General features: G+C 41.3%; 1 protein-coding gene across 2 annotated transcripts; it reads left to right on the forward strand.

Moving 5' to 3' along the window:
- The first annotated feature begins 509 nt into the window (after positions 1–509).
- Positions 510–17,932, forward strand: cd99 (CD99 molecule). 2 transcript variants are annotated; one of them, XM_005463665.4, is made up of 13 exons: positions 516–862; positions 5,937–5,969; positions 6,048–6,107; positions 6,571–6,603; positions 6,820–6,867; positions 7,044–7,082; positions 7,507–7,560; positions 8,062–8,139; positions 12,102–12,122; positions 12,414–12,434; positions 14,858–14,968; positions 15,079–15,132; positions 16,197–17,932. In XM_005463665.4, exons 1-13 carry the CDS (start codon positions 802–804, stop codon positions 16,223–16,225), a joined length of 642 nt encoding a protein of 213 aa, XP_005463722.1. In that variant the 5' UTR covers positions 516–801; the 3' UTR covers positions 16,226–17,932. The 2 variants fall into 2 exon arrangements, with proteins under 2 accessions (XP_005463723.1, XP_005463722.1); XM_005463666.4 differs by lacking the exons at positions 14,858–14,968; positions 15,079–15,132; positions 16,197–17,932 and adding an exon at positions 13,039–13,875 and having other exon boundaries at positions 510–862.
- The last annotated feature ends 2,090 nt before the right edge of the window (positions 17,933–20,022 follow it).

Genomic DNA, 20,022 nt, shown 5'->3' on the forward strand with positions numbered 1-20,022 from the left:
GTGATACGTGGAGAAAGCGGTGACATGGGAGTTTCAAATGTGTCTACTAAAAATCTTGACTGAGTTTGAATCTCAGTGACCTCAAGGTCAAGGTCAGAAGTTGAGTTTTCTGAAACTCTTGTGATAATTTACAGAGATCTGATAAGCAGAAGGCATCCCAGGTGTGTTTATGTTGCAAATCTAGATCAGCTCTTACTGTTTGTAGTTCTCTGTAATCGCACAGGCATGGTCATACACATGGATACCCCTGAACTGTTGCATGTCATAATAATCATAACCAAAAATCAGATTACTTGTAAAAGTTAAACTGGAACAAAAATGGATGAATGGGTGTAAAATGAAAGGGGCTGACATACACTAGGTGGCACACAAGTTTCAGAAACTGTTACTGGTTCTTGTTGGATAAGCTGGTTAGGAGCCTGAGCCCTTGGGCTACAACCAAGCCAGAAAATATGAGTCATCCCATGAAAGACCTCCCACCTGCCTTAAAAAGGCTCAGTCTTATATAGCTACAGGCGTAACTGAAGTACGTAATCAGCAGCAAACATAAGAACTGTAATATTTATATCGGTTGATATAAATTTTGGGGAAGGCACTGAAACTCCGTTTAGGCTCCGTTTGCTGTTTTTTTGTATCTTTCCCTGCGTCTCACGCAGAACGCCCTCTCAGAGGCTGCCACACCCAGTCTGTGCTTCACAGGCAAAGTTGACTCATGAAGTGTAAGAAGACACCAGCGGAGTGTTTCTGAGTCCACAAATACCTGCCGCCGACACGCGCGCACACGGCTAAAGAAGAGCCAACATGAAGCTTTGTTTGAGGATTGTGGTGCTGCTTTTCCTGGTTACTGGAACATTAACACAAGGTAAAAGCACTGCTGCTATTATTATTGTGTGTAACTGCCTTTTAAGGTCATGCGAGATGATTTTAGCGAATTAAAAAGTTATTTGGCCACTTGCCACAAACAAACAAACAAACAAAGAAGCGCTTCTTTGAAAAGCTGGGTATTGCTTCGTAGTAATAAAGTCTGCTCTTTTTTATGGATTGCACATGCGGACGATATAATCCACACGCGTAAAATAAGACAAAAGTTTTTTGTAATAACGTGTAACTTTTGAGGACTGTGGTTCAATGCACACAAAAACACGAAGCAACCTGAGCACACTGTTTTCCAAATGCCTCGATCCAAACCGGGATACTGATCATTTATTCACAATTTATTTAGTTCAGCTCACGAATCCGACCATTTTCTCTGTTAACCACCCTCCTGTGCGCACAAACGTCTGAAACTGCGCGTAACATCTCTCTCAAAACTTTCATTCGTGTGCACCTATCGCTGACACGCACAGATCACGTCATGCCCACGTGGGGTTTTGAAGCAAATTTAACGTTGCCAGCTTCGCACAGATCTACAAATATAGGCTGCGTTCAATTCCCAGTATAAAACTGGGAGATCTGGGCTTCCTGTCTGGGTTTTTGTGTGCTTACAAACTCATAACCCGTTTATTAGAAAACATAGATGTATCAGTTACAGACACTACACAGTAGCCTGCCGAAATGTTCGAGTTATTCGATCCCAGAGTGCAAGGCAATATGTCATTAAAGAATTTAGGCTTGAAGCTCATATCATACGCATTTGCAACCTATTCTGTACTCAAAACAAAATTGTTTGTTTATTTGGAATAATTACATTAACACTACATTTCATATAATGTTGAAAAATGTTTATTACATGTTTGTTACAGTGTCCTTAGTGTGGTCCTCTGGTCTTTTTGTTCTTTGGGTAGAACACATGATAGCTGGTTCATCTGAGGTTTCCAGGATTATTTCCTTTTTTGAAATGCACCAAATTCCAGAAGTGGAAGCAATTTGTCGACTGGTACGAGTTTAGAGGGAAAAGATGCTGCTCGTCAGGATCAGGCAAACAGTTTTATTTTCATTCATTTACAAATGAAGGTTGGGGTGCCTGTAGAAAAGATTGTGAGTGCGACGTTAATATGCAGTTCATGTTAACGTGTGAGTGGGCCTGACGTGGCTGGATATCTGTTTGGACTAATGTGAGAAGATCCAAATCAGCCAAGCTGATCTTCTCCTCACTTCAAACACTAGTGTCCAAGTCCCTGCACTTTACATTAGATTACATTACATTAGATTTATTTGACCTTTTGGAAATTCGGTTTGTCTTTTGGAGACTGTCTGACAAATAACCACAACGATAATTCAATTCAGTTTTATTTATACAGCACCAAATCACAACAACAATCACCTCAGGTGCTTTATATTGTAAGGTAGACCCTACAATAATACATACAGAGAAAAACCCAACCCAGTGGGAAGGAAAAACTCCCTTTTAACAGGAAGAAACCTCCGGCAGAACCAGGCTCAGGGAGGGGCGGGGCCATCTGCTGTGATTGGTTGGGGAGAGAGAAGGAAGACAGGATAAAGACATGCTGTGGAAGAGAGACAGAGATTAATAACAATATAGACATCACACTAAATTACAGACATTAAACACACTAACAACAAGAAAGTGCTCAGTAACAACTCTAAAAATCAAATACAAGTAACCCACATATCATATTATACATCACCAGGATTTGTTCAATATAGTTATACTCCAAGGTATAAACGTTTTCCATGGGAAAACGTCATGGGGACCAAAATCCATCCATTCATTTTCTGCCACTTATCTAGGTTTGGGTTGAGATGTCCTGCCTGCATCCTGTTTGGGGGCGTTACTAAGGTAGCTGACAGATATCAGTCCAGCCTTTGTGAGTGTCAGCTACATTTAAAGTGAGAAGTCCTTGCCATTTGCACGTCTTCCTCTGTCATACTTCCTGTATGAAACTCAAACAGAGCTGGTATGGCAAACCACAGGCATGCTTTCTAAAGTAGATGGCACGCACTAGTTTAGTAACTGAGGTTTTCCACTTCACCCACAGCTCGTCACGATGCTTTGCATAATTCTTAAATTATAACTGTAACCCAGGAAACATGCCAAAACACCCACATTGGCGTGCTCACTGTGGGGCCATACGTGCACGTTTGATGGGAAATTGATATTTGGAGAAAAGAATTGAAACACATTCCTGACTGCAGAACTCCCAGGATGAACCTTTGAGCCATCATCTTACATCACCTGTCACTGGTCATGTGACCATGACCAAAGGCAATAACATTGAATCAGAACCACAAAGAGCTGATAAATAATCTACATGTAATACATATTGTCCTGTCTGGGAATGTTGTATGTTCAATTTTATTGTATTTATACAGCACCAAATCACAACAACAGTTGCCTCAAGATGTTTTATATTGTAAAGTAGACCCTACAATAAAATGAATTTTGTTTCCCAAAATGAAACAAAATTAGAAAGCTTCTGTTGTCCATCACCTACTGCTATAGAATATGTGTCATGCTACACTCATCTGATCACAAACTACATTTAAAAAGTGCAAAGCAAATAAAAGGAATATATGCAAAAACTAGTACGACTCCATTAAAAGTCAGTACTGGCCAGAGAGCGAGCTGCCTTAGTGGAGGTTTGTGCTTCTGGATTCCCGTTTCTTGTTTTTCTGTTTATTGCTGCATTCATGTGGTTCAAAGTACGTCCTGGTTGATCTTTATAACCACAATTTAACCAAAAGGCACACGAGTCATCTAAGACTGTCTGCAGAGTGTGCTGCTCTGAGGCAAACCTGTGTGTGTCTGTGTGCGCGTACAGTACAAGATCAACGGGCCCATCGAGTGCTGTATGTCTGCACTGGTCCAGGCAAAGTGCGGTTCACACCTCATACTTTCAATTGTGACTCATGCTTTTTACAGCTTCTTGATGTGTCAGACAGCGCTGCCTTAGCAACCAGCAAATATGACTCTATCCAACACACAATGGGCACAGTGAACTGTGGGCCCCAGTACCAGCATTAAATGTAGGGCACATCTGGCATGTGATTAGTGTGAACAGTAGGGTCGTCACGATACTCAGTACTGCTTTCAATACCACAGGGAACATTTTGACTCCATTCTGCAAAATGAAAATTAATAGGTAAAAACATTCATTTCAGCCAGTTTTCCCAGTTCTAAGATTGACTTAGTTAAACTGGTATTTAAGATTAGTTTTACAAAGTACAGATCGTGAAGGTAATTATTTAAAATATGTTAATAAACAAAGGCTACAAATAAACAAAACAATACCAAACATCTAAATAATTCAGTGATGGTATCGTAGAAGAAGAACATCATAGAAATTTAAAAATATGGCGTTCAGCCGTGCATTTGGGTAATAAAAACAGAGCAGTCACTGTGAAACATGAACTCTGCCCTACAGCTGCCTACAGCTAAATCAGAGAAAGATTTGAATAGATTATTGTAGTTACATTTATTATCTTGCACACATCTACCTTCCACACTGTGCATGAAACCATCTAATGTGACGTCAGCATGCTGGACATGTTCGCTCTGCCGGTACTCTCAGTCTTCCATTCATGACCCAGGTCACTCACACCTTCCCACCATGGGCCTGTCACAATGTTTGAAACAGACTCACGCGCAGACCAAGAATCCTTGGCAAAAGAGAAAGTGCGTTTATTTACAGTGAGACACCAGGTGAGAATATATATACAGTGTGGCAGGGGAAAGGGTCCGGGGCTCCAGGGTCCAGGGGGAAACAGGGATTAATCCTGTACACGCTCTCCTCCTCAGTAGGTTCCAAACACACACACGCTCGCTCGGGTCCAGGGCAGATCTATACGCACACACAGAAAGAAGTCCAGGTTAAGCTGGGCAGACACTGTGCGATTTTTTCAGTCGCGTTATTCAGCTCCTGCTCAAACTGCACAATTGACTCGCGGGGGTTAGAAGTTCGTAGGTCACGATGCAGGTCTCACACTTTACGGCCCGATGCTCTGATGCGACCTGAGTGCTCACACTGTGCGTCCATAAAATGAAGGTTATAACGGAAATTCTGTTGATCGCTCTCTCTCTCTGTCTCTCACTCACACAGACTCACACCACCACCATCAACTTTGCTAAATTGCTAATGAAAAACATTGATCAGGCAGCTGTGATTGAGCAGCAGTGTAAATCCAACTATTTTCACGGTTGTTGTGGTCGTGATAATTTTGTGATGCCACATCGAAAAGGCTCGGATGAGCTTTCCAAAGTTCTACAAGTGCCTCCATCGCTTGTGTCCAGATCACACGCTGCACTGCTGTGCTACTCCGTCTCTTTCACCGACATTTATGTGTTTGCGCGTGCGCAGTGTGAGCGGCTGCGGTGACACCCTCACGATGGTCGGGAGGATTTCAAACAGGTTTGAAATCTTCCCGATGATCGGGAGCTGGTCGTGAGGTGTTAATCGCTTCTCATTACCCCATGTATACTACACGATGCACAATGAAGGCCACACTCGGGCCGATCAACAAAACGGTGTAAGCCCAGCATTAGGAATAATCTCAAACTCAGAGATTCAGATTCAGGCTGAATCGTTGATGGCTCAACGATCCAGCGAAGGATGACACAGGCAGGTCCGCCATCATAAATAGTGCTCCAATCAGCTGGGATCAGCTGCAGGTGTGACGGTGAGCACAGGTGCGTGGGCCAGGGGCAGAAGCCCATAATGAGCACCGCCCCGGCAGAGGAGAGAGAGAGCACAAAGGAAAACAAACAAAACATGTTGCCAAACACAGAGTCAGCCGGCGAGGCACGGGGACCATGACAGTGCCCACACGGGCATGTTTGTGTCTGCTAGTTAAAGACTCAGAGGTAATCAGACATGCTGACAAAGCTGGATAACAGTATTACAAACATATATAGATATAAATATAAAGGGCATTTATGTGAAGTGTGATGTAGTGTGGCAGTGTTACCCTCCTGTGGTTACAGTGAACAGTCTCCACTATTAAACTGTAATGCTCTTCCTCGTGTCTTCTTCATACAGATTTCAACCTGTTTGATGCGTTGGATGATAAAAGTGAGTGACCGTCACATCTGGCACTTTTCCTAGCATTGTTGTTTTTAAACAATTAACTCATTTCTTTCTGTTTCATAGCACCGACACCCCAAAAACCGAAAGAGAAGCCAAAGGCAACAGAGCAGCCCAAAAAGGATGGTTTGTAGTATTTCACGTGTTACGACAGAACTTTGAAGCACGCCATCAGTGCACGATGATGTATATTACACATAGGATTCCCTCTCTGTGTTAGTCCCGTTGTCTTGAACACAATATGTCAGTGCTCAGTAATGACATAAATGACAAATGTGTATATATATATATATATATATATATGTATATGACATTACAGGTGTATTCTTAGTAACATATCGTCTGTATAAATATGATCAAACTCGGATGTTTTTCATGCTCTTCTTTGTGGTTTTGGCAGTCATTTGTGCCATCTTTAAATTCCCCAGAAACTGCTTCATAATAAGAATGTAAGACTGTGAAAGCAAAAATAAAACTGTATGAATATAGATTTAAACTTATGTCCTAGTTGATATGCTGCACAGCTTCCTGTTTTAAAGCCACACACATGGACGAGTTAACAGACTAATTCCATGTGTTTCTCCTTCAGGTGAGCTGGACCTTTTGGATGCATTTGGACCAGGTAGATACGCTCAAGTCTTATTTTACTGATTTTCTTCTGCTGAGTGTCAGAATTTGTTCTGCGTAATATATTTGTCCTTTTTTAATCTCATGTCTGATTTTTACTTCTACAAATGCAAAACAGTTAAGAATAAATAATAAGATAGCTCATCATTAGCCATGCTTGGACTGTCCACCAAATGCACCGTTTATGTTTAAATAAATCATTTTTCCACAGACGAGCCACAGCCGGAAAAACCCAAGAAACCAAGTTCTGGAGACTCTGGTAAGTCGGAGTGCTGATAGCCTTCATACATTCTGTGCTTTTGTATCACTTGTGATGCAAGGACATTGATGCTAAGATGGATTTTACATCTTTGTTTTGTGTGTAAGTGTATTTGAAGGTAAATGAATAATCATCACTTAGACAGTGTTTGAAGTATTTTCTTTTTTATGTCACAGATTTAAATGGATTCAATCTGGGAGACGCTCTCAATCCAGGTAAAGTGCCGGACATGGATCATTCCCATCAGTCACTCCAGTTTTGTTAGTACTAGTAATGGTGAGTACTGGGAAACGTTTCCTTTACGCCTCAACAAGGGTGTGAGAGTGTGGAGTGAGTTCATCTGTGCTGGAGCTGACTGAACAGCAGAGCGACTCGACCCTCCCCCGACTGCTCCAAAGGACTGCTTTTAGCTTTCAGCTGTAGATTCCAAGGACTCAGTCATTAATGTTGAGTCTGTCTGATAGACTTCTGTGTGTCTGTGGCTCAATGCTAACATGGTGCTATATGCACAGAGCATGATAGACATATACCACTGCTACTGTGCTAACTGGTGGGCCTTTGCCCACATAGACTTTAATCCATCTGCTTTTTTTATTGTATATATTATTATTGGTTCTCATGATGCATTTGTATTTACAGGACCTACCACTAAACCTGACAAACCTGCTGTCAACCCACCAAAGGGTGGAGGAGGTAAGCCTCTGAACGTTTCATAAGCTGCTGTCAGTGGCAGGTTGTTGGTTCGACACTGATTTATGGGATTCCAGTTTAGCAGCTCTGACCTGAGGCTCTTTCTCTTTCTCTTTGCTTCCCTGTCAGTTCTTCAGTGCACATCATAAAGGCAAATAAACATAATTAAAAAAAAGAGGTTGGCATTTTGAGGTTTCTGTTTTTGGTCAAATATAATCATGTGACCTTACATATGCTTTTCCTGTCACAACCATGAATGGATATGAATGAACATTTACCTTGTTAAGATATGACAATGACTGAATTCATCAAGAAAACCAACATTTGTGTACATTAATCATCAAGTAGTGTATTTGTGGCAGATTTTCAGTCTCAGCAGATGTTGTTAAAAGTGTGGAAACAGCTGTGTGTACTGTAGCAGTACAGAAGTGAGCTGGCCTGTGAAAGTGTTGGTGTTCTGATGTGATGGCATAATTGGTTGTTTATGCCTCATCATTTTTTCAGGTGGTGGAAATTTTGATGATTCCGACTTGGATGATGTAAGCGGTGGAGACTACAAGCCTGATGGAGGCCGCTCAGGAGGTACGATAACACGGTTATTTTATGATGTTATTTCTATCATGATTGCACTTCTTATGTCTCTGTTTTGGCTCCAGTGTAACCCAAAATCACAGGTGTCCAACTCCAGGCCTCGAGGCCTGAAGTTGCAGGTTTGAGATGTGACCTTGATCCAACACAGCTGATTTAAATGGATAAATGACCTCCTCAACATGTCCTGAAGTTCTCCAGAGGCCTGGTAATGAACTGATCATGTGATTCAGATGTGTTGACCCAGGGTGGGATCTAAAACCTGCAGGATACCAGCCCTCGAGGCCTGGAGTTGGACACCCCTGGGATAAATGCATCAGGATGTGGTCATTGGCTGTGTCCTAATTCAGGGTCTGCACGCTTGAAGTATGCACACTACGCGTACTACGTACGGTGCGTACTACAAGTACGGGAAGTGCGGAAGTGAGAGGCTTGTGAAATGGGACGGTCTAGCCTTCGTCCCGCTGTTCAGGTTGCCTAGCAACCATGATACTAACCGCGAAATGTTTCATACAGCTTTGTGTGACAGAAATGAAGGAGAAAAATGTTTTGTTGGTCATTCATTTTTGTCATGACATCACTTTGATTAGTTGAGACCACAGGACTGTAAAACATGATAGTTGGGCTTCATTTCTGTACTGAACAGTCATTTCAAGATTAGTTAGTAAATAATAACCATCACATCCTCATTGAAAGGCTGAAAAAATGGGTTGGTGTATCTGGAACTGCATTAGAGTGGTTCTCCTCTTATCTCCATCACCGATCCTTTTCTGTGGCAGTCTCCGATTTTAGGTCATCCTCTACCTCCCTTACTTATGGTGTCCCTCAAGGGTCAGTTTTGGGGCCTTTATTGTTTTTAATTTATCTTCTTCCCCTCCAGCATATAATGGGCTCTTTTGAGGACATTTCTTATCATTGTTATGCTGATGATATTCAGTTGTACATTTCTTTTATGCCCGAGGATTTATCTAAGCTTCAGCGTCTGAATGATTGCTTAGATTTGATCAAACGTAGGACGGCTGCAAATTTCCTCCAGCTCAACGAGGGGAAAACCAAAGTCCTCGTATGCGCCCCTGATAGATTCCTATCGCAGATAGTGAAAGCCCTTGGTCCTCCCTCACTCTATGTTAAATCCTCTGTCAGGAATTTAGGTGTCACCTTTGACTCCAGTTTCACATTGGATGGGCATGTGAAATCTCTGGTTCGGTCTTGTTTTTATCATTCAAGAAATGTGGCTAGGCTAAGCCCGAATTTATCTCGATCTGAACTGGAGATTGCTATACATGCATTTATCTCGTCACGCTTGGATTATTGCAATTCGCTGTTTATGTGTCTTAGCAAAGGTTCTCTGGATCGTCTGCAGGTTGTGCAAAACGCTGCAGCTAGGCTTTTGACAAAATCCTCCAAGTACTCACATGTGACACCGTTGTTATCTCAGTTACACTGGCTTCCTGTTAAAGAGTCGATTTTAAGATCCTGGTCTTGACCTACAGAGCTGTGCATGGACTGGCACCTGCCTACATCTTTGATCTGCTACAGCCTTATGTCCCCAGCAGGTCTTTGAGGTCATCTGATCTGGGCTTACTTGCTATAAAAAAAATACTAAGAGGAGGACTAAGGGTGATAGAGCTTTTGCCACTGTGGCCCCTAGACTGTGGAACTCTCTCCCCCAAGCATTAAGAACTGTGGACTCAGTAGCTGTTTTTAAAACACAACTCAAAACTCACCTTTTTAAAACTGCTTTTGGTTAATTTTTTGCCTGTTTTATTTAGTCTTTTTAAATCTTTTTATGACTTGTAATTTTATGTGCAGCACTTTGTGATTCTGTCTTGAAAGGTGCTATATAAATAAAACTTTATTTATTATTATTTTATTTATTTAAATAAGTGACATCATATTCAGTACTTACTTTTGACAGTTCACTCTTCGGCCGCTCCCTTCTGCCGTATTTTGCGGCAAAATTATCCACACCCACCGCCGCGCTATGGATTGTGGGATATATGGGACCACGAAGCGTGCACCGGACCACGCTTGATATTTGGGGGAATCGACGGCGCATTTGAAGTACACTTTGAATTGGGACAGCCGTCGTCGCGTGGCGGTGACGTAATCGCACTTGAAATGCGTACTTCAAGCGTGCAGACCCTGAATTGGGACACAGCCTGCATAGTGATTCCAGCTGTATACTGCTGGTGTTTGCAGCTGTAGACCTTTGATTATATAAATGACAGACGGCACTGTAATACGGTCAGTGAGTGGATCTAAATCTGCACTGTAGCTGATAAGTATGGGTGTGTTTTTTTACTGCTGTTAATGCAGTTCATGTTCCCATTTGTTCTGAGTCAGATAGAAAATTCAGTGGTTCCAGTTTGTATTTAGGACACTAGGACATTTTGGAGTTTGTGCAGTACTTCCTTTCTATTGTTGTGTTTTGTTGCCCTTCACTACCGCTGACTCAGTCCAGCTGCCATAATGGTATCATGTGTCACTGGAAGACAACAACACATTGATATAATGTCCCAGTAATGTTGACGCCCTGTGACTCTTCTCCAACACTGTTTCATTATTTATCCTTGATGTTGCCTTGAGGGAACTAAAATTACTTAAAGACAAAAGCCACAATCTTCATATGCAAACATAAGCAACTATCTTTTTATTTTTAGTCTTTATTGCAGTAATAGATTTTTTTGGCTGTATTTATCATTGAGGTTAATGCATTTTGGCCCCTTATTTGTTATTTAATGAGTTTACTGCACATCTGTTTAACCCTTTCATGCATGAATTACGACAACCTCACTCTGGATTTTTTTCTTAAGTATTTTTATTCATCTTTAGGCATGAAAAAAGATTTTTGAACTTCATTTTTTTAAACATGTACTTTTCAAAGAGTTTTTTACATGTCCACTTAGGTAGACAACAGATGCTTTGACTTATGAATTTGGCACACGAATAAATAATATACACTGTGTAAAACTATAAAATAACTAAAATATTTATTAAAAAAAGATGTCAATATAACAACATATATATAAACTATAATAAATAGGGTATGGAGTGACACATCAGTGTCCAGTGTAGTGGTTTATGTACAAGTATACCATCAACACTGACACAAGTACAAGAAAACAGCCTTTGAATAGCTGACGACTGTCGTGACCACTGTGTGTGAAAGGTTAAAAAGGCTGGGATGGAGCCTTTGGAACTGTTTTCTCTTGATCACATTTGGAGGTTTGAGGAAAGCATTTTCACTTTGCTGTTTTTGTTTAGACTTGAAGTGGTCACCAGAACTAGAAAGGTGCTACATTAGGACCAGTCTGAGGTCGTCCTGTGTAGATCAATACTGAGCTGCTGATGCTGTTCTGCTGACCTTTAAATGATTAGAAGCTTATTTTTTTACCACCAGTTTACCAAAGGACAGATCGAAACATCTTATTGTCTATCAGAACTGCTGCAATGTTGTTTCTTCTTATCATTGAAAAAAAAGGAAAATACAGAAAAACAAGTGTAGATCTTTTTTTTTAATTCTAAAGTGTTATCTCCTAGATAATAGGACACTGGCCTCGAGGGCCGGTGTCCTGCAGGCTTTAGATATCACCTGAATCACATGATCAGTTCATTACCAGGCCTCTGGACACCTCCAAGACATGTTGAGGAGGTCATTCAGCCATTTAAATCAGCTGTGTTGGATCAAGGACACATCTAAAACCTGCAGGACAGCGGAGGCCTGGAGATGGACACCCCTGCTCTAGATAATAGAAAACACAGACATGATGGTACTGAGACAAAGAAGCAGTAGGGTCTTGGTTTAGTGACAGCATTAAAATAATTAGTTGTATTTTGACCAAAGACAGGAAAGAGAAGTCATGACTGAGGTATATGATGTCATGTTAATTTGCTGTGCTGAGAGTCTGAGGTCAGCTCTCTGACTGACGTCTAACCTTTTTCTTTTCTTTCAGGTCGTGCCATGGATCCTCAGGGTATGCATTATTTTTGTTCATCTCGTCTTGTTTTTATTCTACCTTAAAAATATTTTTACTACATGTTTTGTTTCATTTAACAAGAGTAGCAGGAGTACACTGCTGTCCTGAGTTATCATGCCACACAAAAAACTTATACTTTGCTCAAGATCAGCCAATGAGCACAATCGTCATCGTGTTAGCATTATCATGTAGGACATCACATCAGTGTCACAGTATAAAGCACATGATCACAGCAATGTCTGTCTGTAATAAACAGTGTTGATTAATGTGAATCCCGTGTTCTGACAGGTGGTGCTGAACAGCCTCAAGGTAAATCCCATGTTTAATCTTCAGTCCATGCTTCACTAGATCCTGTTTGAGACCTGCACAGTGTGTCCAACCAGTTTTTGTCCATTATGAGGACCATGCTCTGTCTCCAACACTAACAGTGTTCTTGTTTTTATGATCACGTGGAATTTGTATAAATGTGGCGATCATATAATCATGAGCTGTAATAATAACAATAGATCATTTGGCTGTGCAGTTGCTATAAAAAAGGTTTCAGCACATGAGACCAACATTTATCTATTCAGCCTTGAAGACATGCAGCCTTCTTCTGTGTTTGTCTTTAGAATCGAAGCTCTTGAGTTGTTGTTGGTCATTTCCTGTTTCCTGTCATGGAGGAAGCACCAAAAAATGCCTCTACTCTCCTACATTAGTTTTATCACGCTGCTTATCATTATGGACTTCCTGATGTACTAGTTGTTTTGAAAGCTCTACTAGCTCATTACCTTGGTGGGCAGGAGCTGGATTATGTGCTGGCTCTTTGATGGGTTGCATTTTGTTTAAGTTGCTAATGAGCCTGATTTTCTTCACACCGGCACCCCGGTCTGGTTTCTCTGGTTAAAACCCTGCTACGATTGTGTCGTTGCAGATCCAGACTTTCTGTGGGGCCACATCCTGAAGATGTTAAATGCTAACATACCTGAGGAATTCAATGTTTGGATGTCCAACTTAAAGCAAATCTTAACACCTCTGTTAGAGCGGGCCATGGATCTGTTACAAGCTGTGCAGTGAGCTGTTGGGTCATGCGGTGGTTTACAAAAGCTGTTTTCAATATCTGATGGACTCATAGTTGGATGGGAAATGAGCAGTTAGGCATGTTGTTTTGCTGGATGCTAAGATTGTGGTCATTGGGATACCTTTTTTTATGTTACTTGCATTTTCTTTCTGTAATTTGTTGCTGTGCAAACAAATGTGTGCTTTGTAGTACTTTGACAGTCAGAGAGTGGACCACATACCAGCAGCACTTCATACTGGGATAGTTTCTTAAAGAACGCCTGACTGTGAATGGAGCACTCCAATCTGCTCAGCTAAATATCACATGTTCATCCATGTGGGGATCATGACAACTGGTTTGCTTACTGGAAATCAGTTTTGTCAGGTTTTTTACTGCCATCACTTTGTGTCAGGACACGCCTGCTTATCTCTTCCACAGTCGGCATTCTTAGGATAGCACGCATTCAAAGCCTCAGCTGACACATCCAACATGTAGAGCTGCAGATTTCCCGGGATAGACTTTTCTGATGTGTGATCCGATGATGCTTCTTCTCTTTGGCACAGCTCAGCTTCTTAACTGCTCTTTGTACAACTGGGAGTTTTGGTTTTTCGTACCTTTGCCTCGAGTCTTTAAGGGATTTGGGTTTTTTTTGAAAACAGAAAAAGAAAAGTGTAACACATAATAATAAAATCATAAAAGCAGCATGAAATGGTCAGTGTATTTGAAATATGATTCCTAAATCCACAAGAGTTGTTGTTCTGTAGGATTTAGATTTTATAATGACCTCGACATATATGCCAGTATCATAATAACATAACAGAAACATCACGCTGAGCCCTCAGATGTCCTGTGTGAGACAGGAGAGCAGTGAGTGACATACTCAACATTTCCCAGCAGTAAGTCATGCACACAGCTGGCAGCCTGCCTTGTATTCTTGTTTTTTAATATCCAGGCAACTCCCTGTTTTAGTGATCGGCAGCATCATGAGACAAAGCTCAGTGACTCAGTGTGGCTTCAAAGAACAGCCAGCCTCATTATTCATGCTGCCACACCCTGCACTGGAGCTGCTGTATCTGCTTTTGATTTGCCTTCCCGCACACTTTTCCAGTGCAGCCAGTAACTGTGGCATTAAAAGTTATTAACGCCACAGTTACTGCCATCGTGTGGAGAACTGTGGTCATTACAGCTCATGGACTGGGTCTGGATCAAGCTTTTTGAATTGTTCTTAAAATCTGAAACTCTATTGATCATGTTTGTGAGCCAAACAAACACAGAGTACTTTTTAGATATCTCACTTGAGCAGGTATCAAGTTACAAGTATTTGCAAACATTTGCCACTCTTAAAGCAGAGGTGTCCAACTCCAGGCAGGTTTTAGATCTCACCCTGGGTCAACACACCTGATTCAGATGATTAGTTCATTACCAGGCCTCTGGAGAACTTCAAGACATGTTGTTGAGGTCATTTAGCCATTTGAATCAGCTGTGTTGGATCAAGGACACGTCTAAACCTGCAGGACCCCGGCCCTCGAGGCCTGGAGTTGGACACTCCTGCTTTAAAGTGATTTTACTCTGATCTTGATAAACAAAGTCATTTGACATACCTGATCAAAAAATAGAATTTGAATAAATACATTTAAAGGGGGTCCTTTCCAGTAATGTGTCTGTCCTTTTTCCTGTCCTGCTGCATTCGAAGGGAGTGGTCCGATTGCAGGAATCATCAGTGCCGTAGGCGTTGCCCTGGTGGGAGCAGCGTCCAGTTACTTTGCTTATCAGAAGAAGAAACTGTGCTTCAAGCTGCAGGGAGGTCAGTATCCCTCATTTCTGTAATAATGAATTCAGTATTACTGCTGATTACAGATAACAGGACTCTGACATCACGGTAGACTCATCCTGATAAGAGTGTTTCTGATCCAGGTGCAGATCCAGAGAGTGGTAAAGGACACCAAGGCACTCATTCCGAGCCTCAAGGTAAGTTCTTACGGTCCATGCACGGTGGCGTGACACGCCCCAAAGCTGCCCGCGCATGCGCTACTTTTGGTGTTGTTTCGGATGGCCTGCACATCTTGATTTTTGTAACCTGGCACGTTCGGTGCCGCCCATGTGGCTGGGTTGAAGACGTGAGTGTACAATCGTATTCTCTCCACCACCAGGGGCGAAGGGCTTCAACAGAATGAAAAACGTGAGGTTTTTGGAGAAACAAGCCCCCAAAACTGTTTTCTTTGTTTCCTGTCTTTACTTCTATACCAGTGATAATGCACAGTTTATTTCTGAGAAGGCTGCAGAGCGTCAGGGCTCTGTGACACGGCCATAAATCAGGCTTAAGCTGGCTGCTTACTACCAAGTTACAAAAGGTGTCTTAATATGGAGTGTTCACTGGACTGAGGACGACAGTATATGAGTCACCTCATCAAACCGTTCAGTGAACCTTCATGATGAGGAGACCACACCCATCACCTTTCATCAGAAGATGAAGGTGATCACTGAGAACTGCCTTGGGTCCTTGACTGTCACAGAGTAACAGTAAAAAGTATCATTCCTTCTCTGACTTCTCAGCTTCTCATACACAGAGTAGATTCTAGTTACTGTAGCTTTAGTGTTACTCGTTTTCTCAGCTGTGACAAGTGAGTGATGACTGGTCAGTCAACAGTTTTAAAACTGTTATGCTCTGAAATGTGTGATCTGAGCAATGAGTGAGTTTGTTTGCTGACAGATGTTCATTGATATGATAAAGTCATGTTAAGTGTGAACTAGAAGGAGAAAAAAATCAGAGTGCACAAAGTGAATATTTAAAATGTTTGAATGTAGATTAGGGTGCTGTTTGCAGCTCGAATACTAAAGAATGATTAGGGGGAAAATAATCAGTGATTCTATGTAAAAAGTCTTAAATGAAGGTCCGATGGAGCATGATATTGGCAACGTCCAGAACAGCACCAAAAAGACAATAACTCACAGTAACTAAACCCAGCCTGCCCCCTGGTGGTGACTGTGAACAGTCGGCACTGGCTTGATCACTGTGCTCTTTCTAACTTCAGTTCTCAGCACCCTGCTCCAGACAAACTAGATGCCGTCTTTCCTGCTGCCAGAGGACTTCATTCAACTTCCAGTCAGCCTTGTTGCTGGTGCTTCTGCAGCCTTAAACCAGAACGACAACTGTAGCCCAGCTTGAAGACTATCCATTTGCAAACATCTGAGTGTGTATCTTCTCTTTGTATCTTTAACAAAAATCAGAATATCCCAAAGGTGATTTGAAAGGAGCATTGTATTTGTGTTTGTTGGCTGTGTGTAACTACTGTAAAGATGAATACTCTGGCACTGTGGTAATACACACATTTATTTTAAAGTAGGTGCAAATATTCATGCAGGTGATATTTTTAACAGTAAGTCTGTAGGGTTCCCGTTTAAAACGCTCGTTACTACAAGTAAATACACACATATACTATTCAGCGTAGTGCACACCTCTGCAGCACACCTCTGCAGCACACCTCTGCAGCACACAGCAAATCTGCTGTGCAGTGCAAAATGAACACATCCAAACACACCAGTGACCCAGTTTGGAGCAGGGTGTGTTCAGGTCACATGCTAGTCAGCCTGGTCCCTGGAGGTGTTTCAAACTGAAGGAGAGCTTTCATTAGTTGAGCTGTTGTTTAGGCTCAGTGTATGACCAATGAAAATCAACTGGAAATGTGTATTTTAGAGTAAAAGAACCATGTGTGTGTGGCATGATGTAACTGTTTAGTGGCAGTGCACATTGTTCAGGAGGCCACGCACATTTCCAGTGATGGTAAACGACAGCATGAAGCACAGCTCGTACTGAGCGCATGGATATAAAGCCAGGAGATGTTTTGCAGTGCTGGTTGCAGTGTGAGCACATCTGTTCATGAAACACAAAAAAATGTACATTTATCGATGCACTCGTTATAGACAACTCTTAGGATCTTTGCTATTAATGTAACATGAGTTTCTTGCTATCGTGAGCTTGATTATAAAAATTCATTTTTCTCCGTCTGTCCAAAACCTTTTTATCGTCTCAACAGTCAGTCTGCTGCTTTGTAGAGAATCAGCAGCTCTTTATCAGGATATTATATGATTTAGGCCAAAAGATTAGAAGTAATTGTACACAGTGTCCGGATCATAAATACAATGTCACTAAAAGTTTGAACATTTAGCAGCTGAAATTCATGTGTTTGGTATATTTACATGGGATGTGTAGATGTGTCGGCACATGTTTAGCAAACAGAGGGTTTGTGTTATGATTTTCATGTTTAAAACAAACATATATGAAAAGAAATGATGTGAAAGGTTTAATGAATCAGTGCCTTAGAAGAGCAGCAACCACAGATCACTGACACTGGGCAGATGCATTTATGCTCATCAAGTGTTTGTTTTGGTGTGACACGTTGTGTGGTGTCCCCTAGACTCACACTGGGACATTAGTCATAAATGAACACATCACATTACAGTCTGAGGGTTCATCAGCAGACCCTCAGATTGTAATGTGATGTGCCCTCATGAACTCTTATGACGCTAAAATATTGAAATAGTTTGCATCCCTGTGAGATGTAGATAGTTGGGGAGATGGTGTGTACAGATGCTTTGAGCTTTTCTCAGTTTGAAATGTTAGTCTGTTACTAATTTGTCTGGGTTTACAAACCGAGATGTTATCCAGGTTATTTAGTTTTTTACATCTGACTTAGATTAGAGAAATGTTGCTTTTGTGAGTGGATTTAATGTATGCAAATGTTTCAAATAAAATGATCTATGGATTATTTGTATTTTGGAACCCTCATTGTCTTTAACCTGCACCAAGTACACACAAACATACCTGAGCAGCTGAAAGTCTGCTCCCATTTTTAAAGTTTCATTTTAAATCCTTTTGTTGGAGTGCAGAGGCAAAGCTATTGGACTTGTTTCATGTCTAAATGCTTCTCTAGTTTTTATGAGAATACACATATTCAGGTAAAGACCGTACAATAATACAGAGAAGATCCCCTTTGAACAAGCGCTTTGGTGACAGTGGGAAAGAAAACTCCCTTTCAACAGGAAGAAACCTCCAGCAGAACCAATAAAAATGAACGATTCAGTGCAGAGGTCTATCAACACATAGTGAGTGAAGAAGAAACACCCAGTGCATCATGGGAATCCCCGGCAGCCTACGTCTATTGCAGCATAACTAAGGGAGGATTCAGGGTCACCTGGTCCAGCCCTAACTATATGCTTTTGCAAAAAGGAAAGTTTGAAGCCTAATCTTGAAAGTAGAGATAGTGTCTGTCTCCTGAATCCAAACTGGAAGCTGGTTCCACAGAAGAGGGGCCTGAAAACTGAAGGCTCTGCCTCCCATTCTACTTTTAAATACTCTAGGAACAACAAGTAGGCCTGCAGTGCGAGAGCGAAGTGCTCTAATAGGGTGATATGGTACTACAAGGTCATTAAGATAAGATGGGGCCTGATTATTTAAGACCTTGTATGTGAGGAGCAGGATTTTGAATTCTGGATTCAGGGGCATAATTTCCAGGGGGGGTTATGACCTCCCCCAATAATCAGACCCAACCAATTTAACCCCCCCAATAAAATTATGAATTATCTTGCATGAATAGGCTGTTGATTTTCTTTACTCATTTCGGGTATTACCAGCAAAATAGTTGCATGTTTAATCACCCAGATTTATTTATTTATTTAGACAGAGATCTTGACCCCCCCAATGTTCAACACAAAGTTACGCCGATGTCTGGATTTAACAGGAAGCCAATGAAGGGAAGCCAAAACAGGAGAAATCTGCTCTCTCTTTCTAGTCCCTGTCAGGACTCTTGCTGCAGCATTTTGGATTAGCTGAAGGCTTTTCAGCGAGTTTTTAGGACATCCTGATAATAATGAATTACAGTAGTCCAGCCTGGAAGTAATAAATGCATGAACTAGTTTTTCAGCGTCACTCTGAGACAGGATATTTCTAACTTTAGAGATGTTGCACAAATGGAAGAAAGCAGTCTTACATATTTGTTTAATATGTGCATTGAAGGACATGTCCTGGTCAAAAATGACTCCAAGGTTCCTCACAGTGTTACTGGAGGCCAAGGTAATGCCATCCAGAGTAAGAATCTGCTTAGATACCATATTTCTAAGATTTTCAGGGCCGAGTACAATAACCTCAGTTTGATCTGAATTAAGAAGCAGAAAGTTAGAAATATACACATAAAAAAAACTGGACTTTCTTTATGTTTCATCTAGTTTATAATGAAATCTTATGTCATATTAAGCAAGACATGACTTAAAAAACATTTTTGATGGAAACCACTTATTTCCTTTTTAATTTTTAACCTCTAATATGGACTGGCTTTGTCGATCTTGTACCACCATAGAAGTATACACATACTGTTTCGACAAATGCGCTGTTATAACCAAAAGAAGAATGTAACGCTAGCACTCAGAGATGCCCTAAAGGCTTACTGAGCTCATAATAGGCAGCTAGTATCATTGGGTCAGGTGGGCATGGTTATCGCACTGGTCCTGGGGTTGGTTGTCACACCTGTGAGGTAGACATGTGAATGCTGCTGTCCTTTAAAATATACATTAATGCTATCAATGATACAAAAGTCCATAAGATAGATTAGATAAAACTTTATTAATCCCTCGGGTGGGTTCCTCCGGGAAATTCTGTAGTACGGTGTTGCAGAGCTGCTTGGAAAGGCTGCAGTCACTCCAGCGCCATCGTTGCCTATAGCAACATAAGTCATGAAATGCAGAATTTGTTCTCTTTGATAAAAGCTACATCATTAAAGCACTTTAATTTCACTCCTCATATGCACAATTATTACTCACACTAAGTAAACTTATATCTGAATAAATGACGAGTAACGTCGTTTT

Source organism: Oreochromis niloticus, linkage group LG23 (genome assembly GCF_001858045.2).
Source record: "Oreochromis niloticus isolate F11D_XX linkage group LG23, O_niloticus_UMD_NMBU, whole genome shotgun sequence".
NCBI lineage: Eukaryota > Metazoa > Chordata > Actinopteri > Cichliformes > Cichlidae > Oreochromis > Oreochromis niloticus.

Bases quoted from the DNA above. Each gene is read 5' to 3' on its own strand.
- cd99 (XM_005463665.4), top strand. From the start codon at position 802: ATGAAGCTTTGTTTGAGGATTGTGGTGCTGCTTTTCCTGGTTACTGGA. The intron at 5,970-6,047 runs GTGAGTGACCGT...TCTGTTTCATAG, and splicing joins TGATGCGTTGGATGATAAAA to CACCGACACCCCAAAAACCG. The intron at 7,083-7,506 runs GTAAAGTGCCGG...TTGTATTTACAG, and splicing joins GGGAGACGCTCTCAATCCAG to GACCTACCACTAAACCTGAC.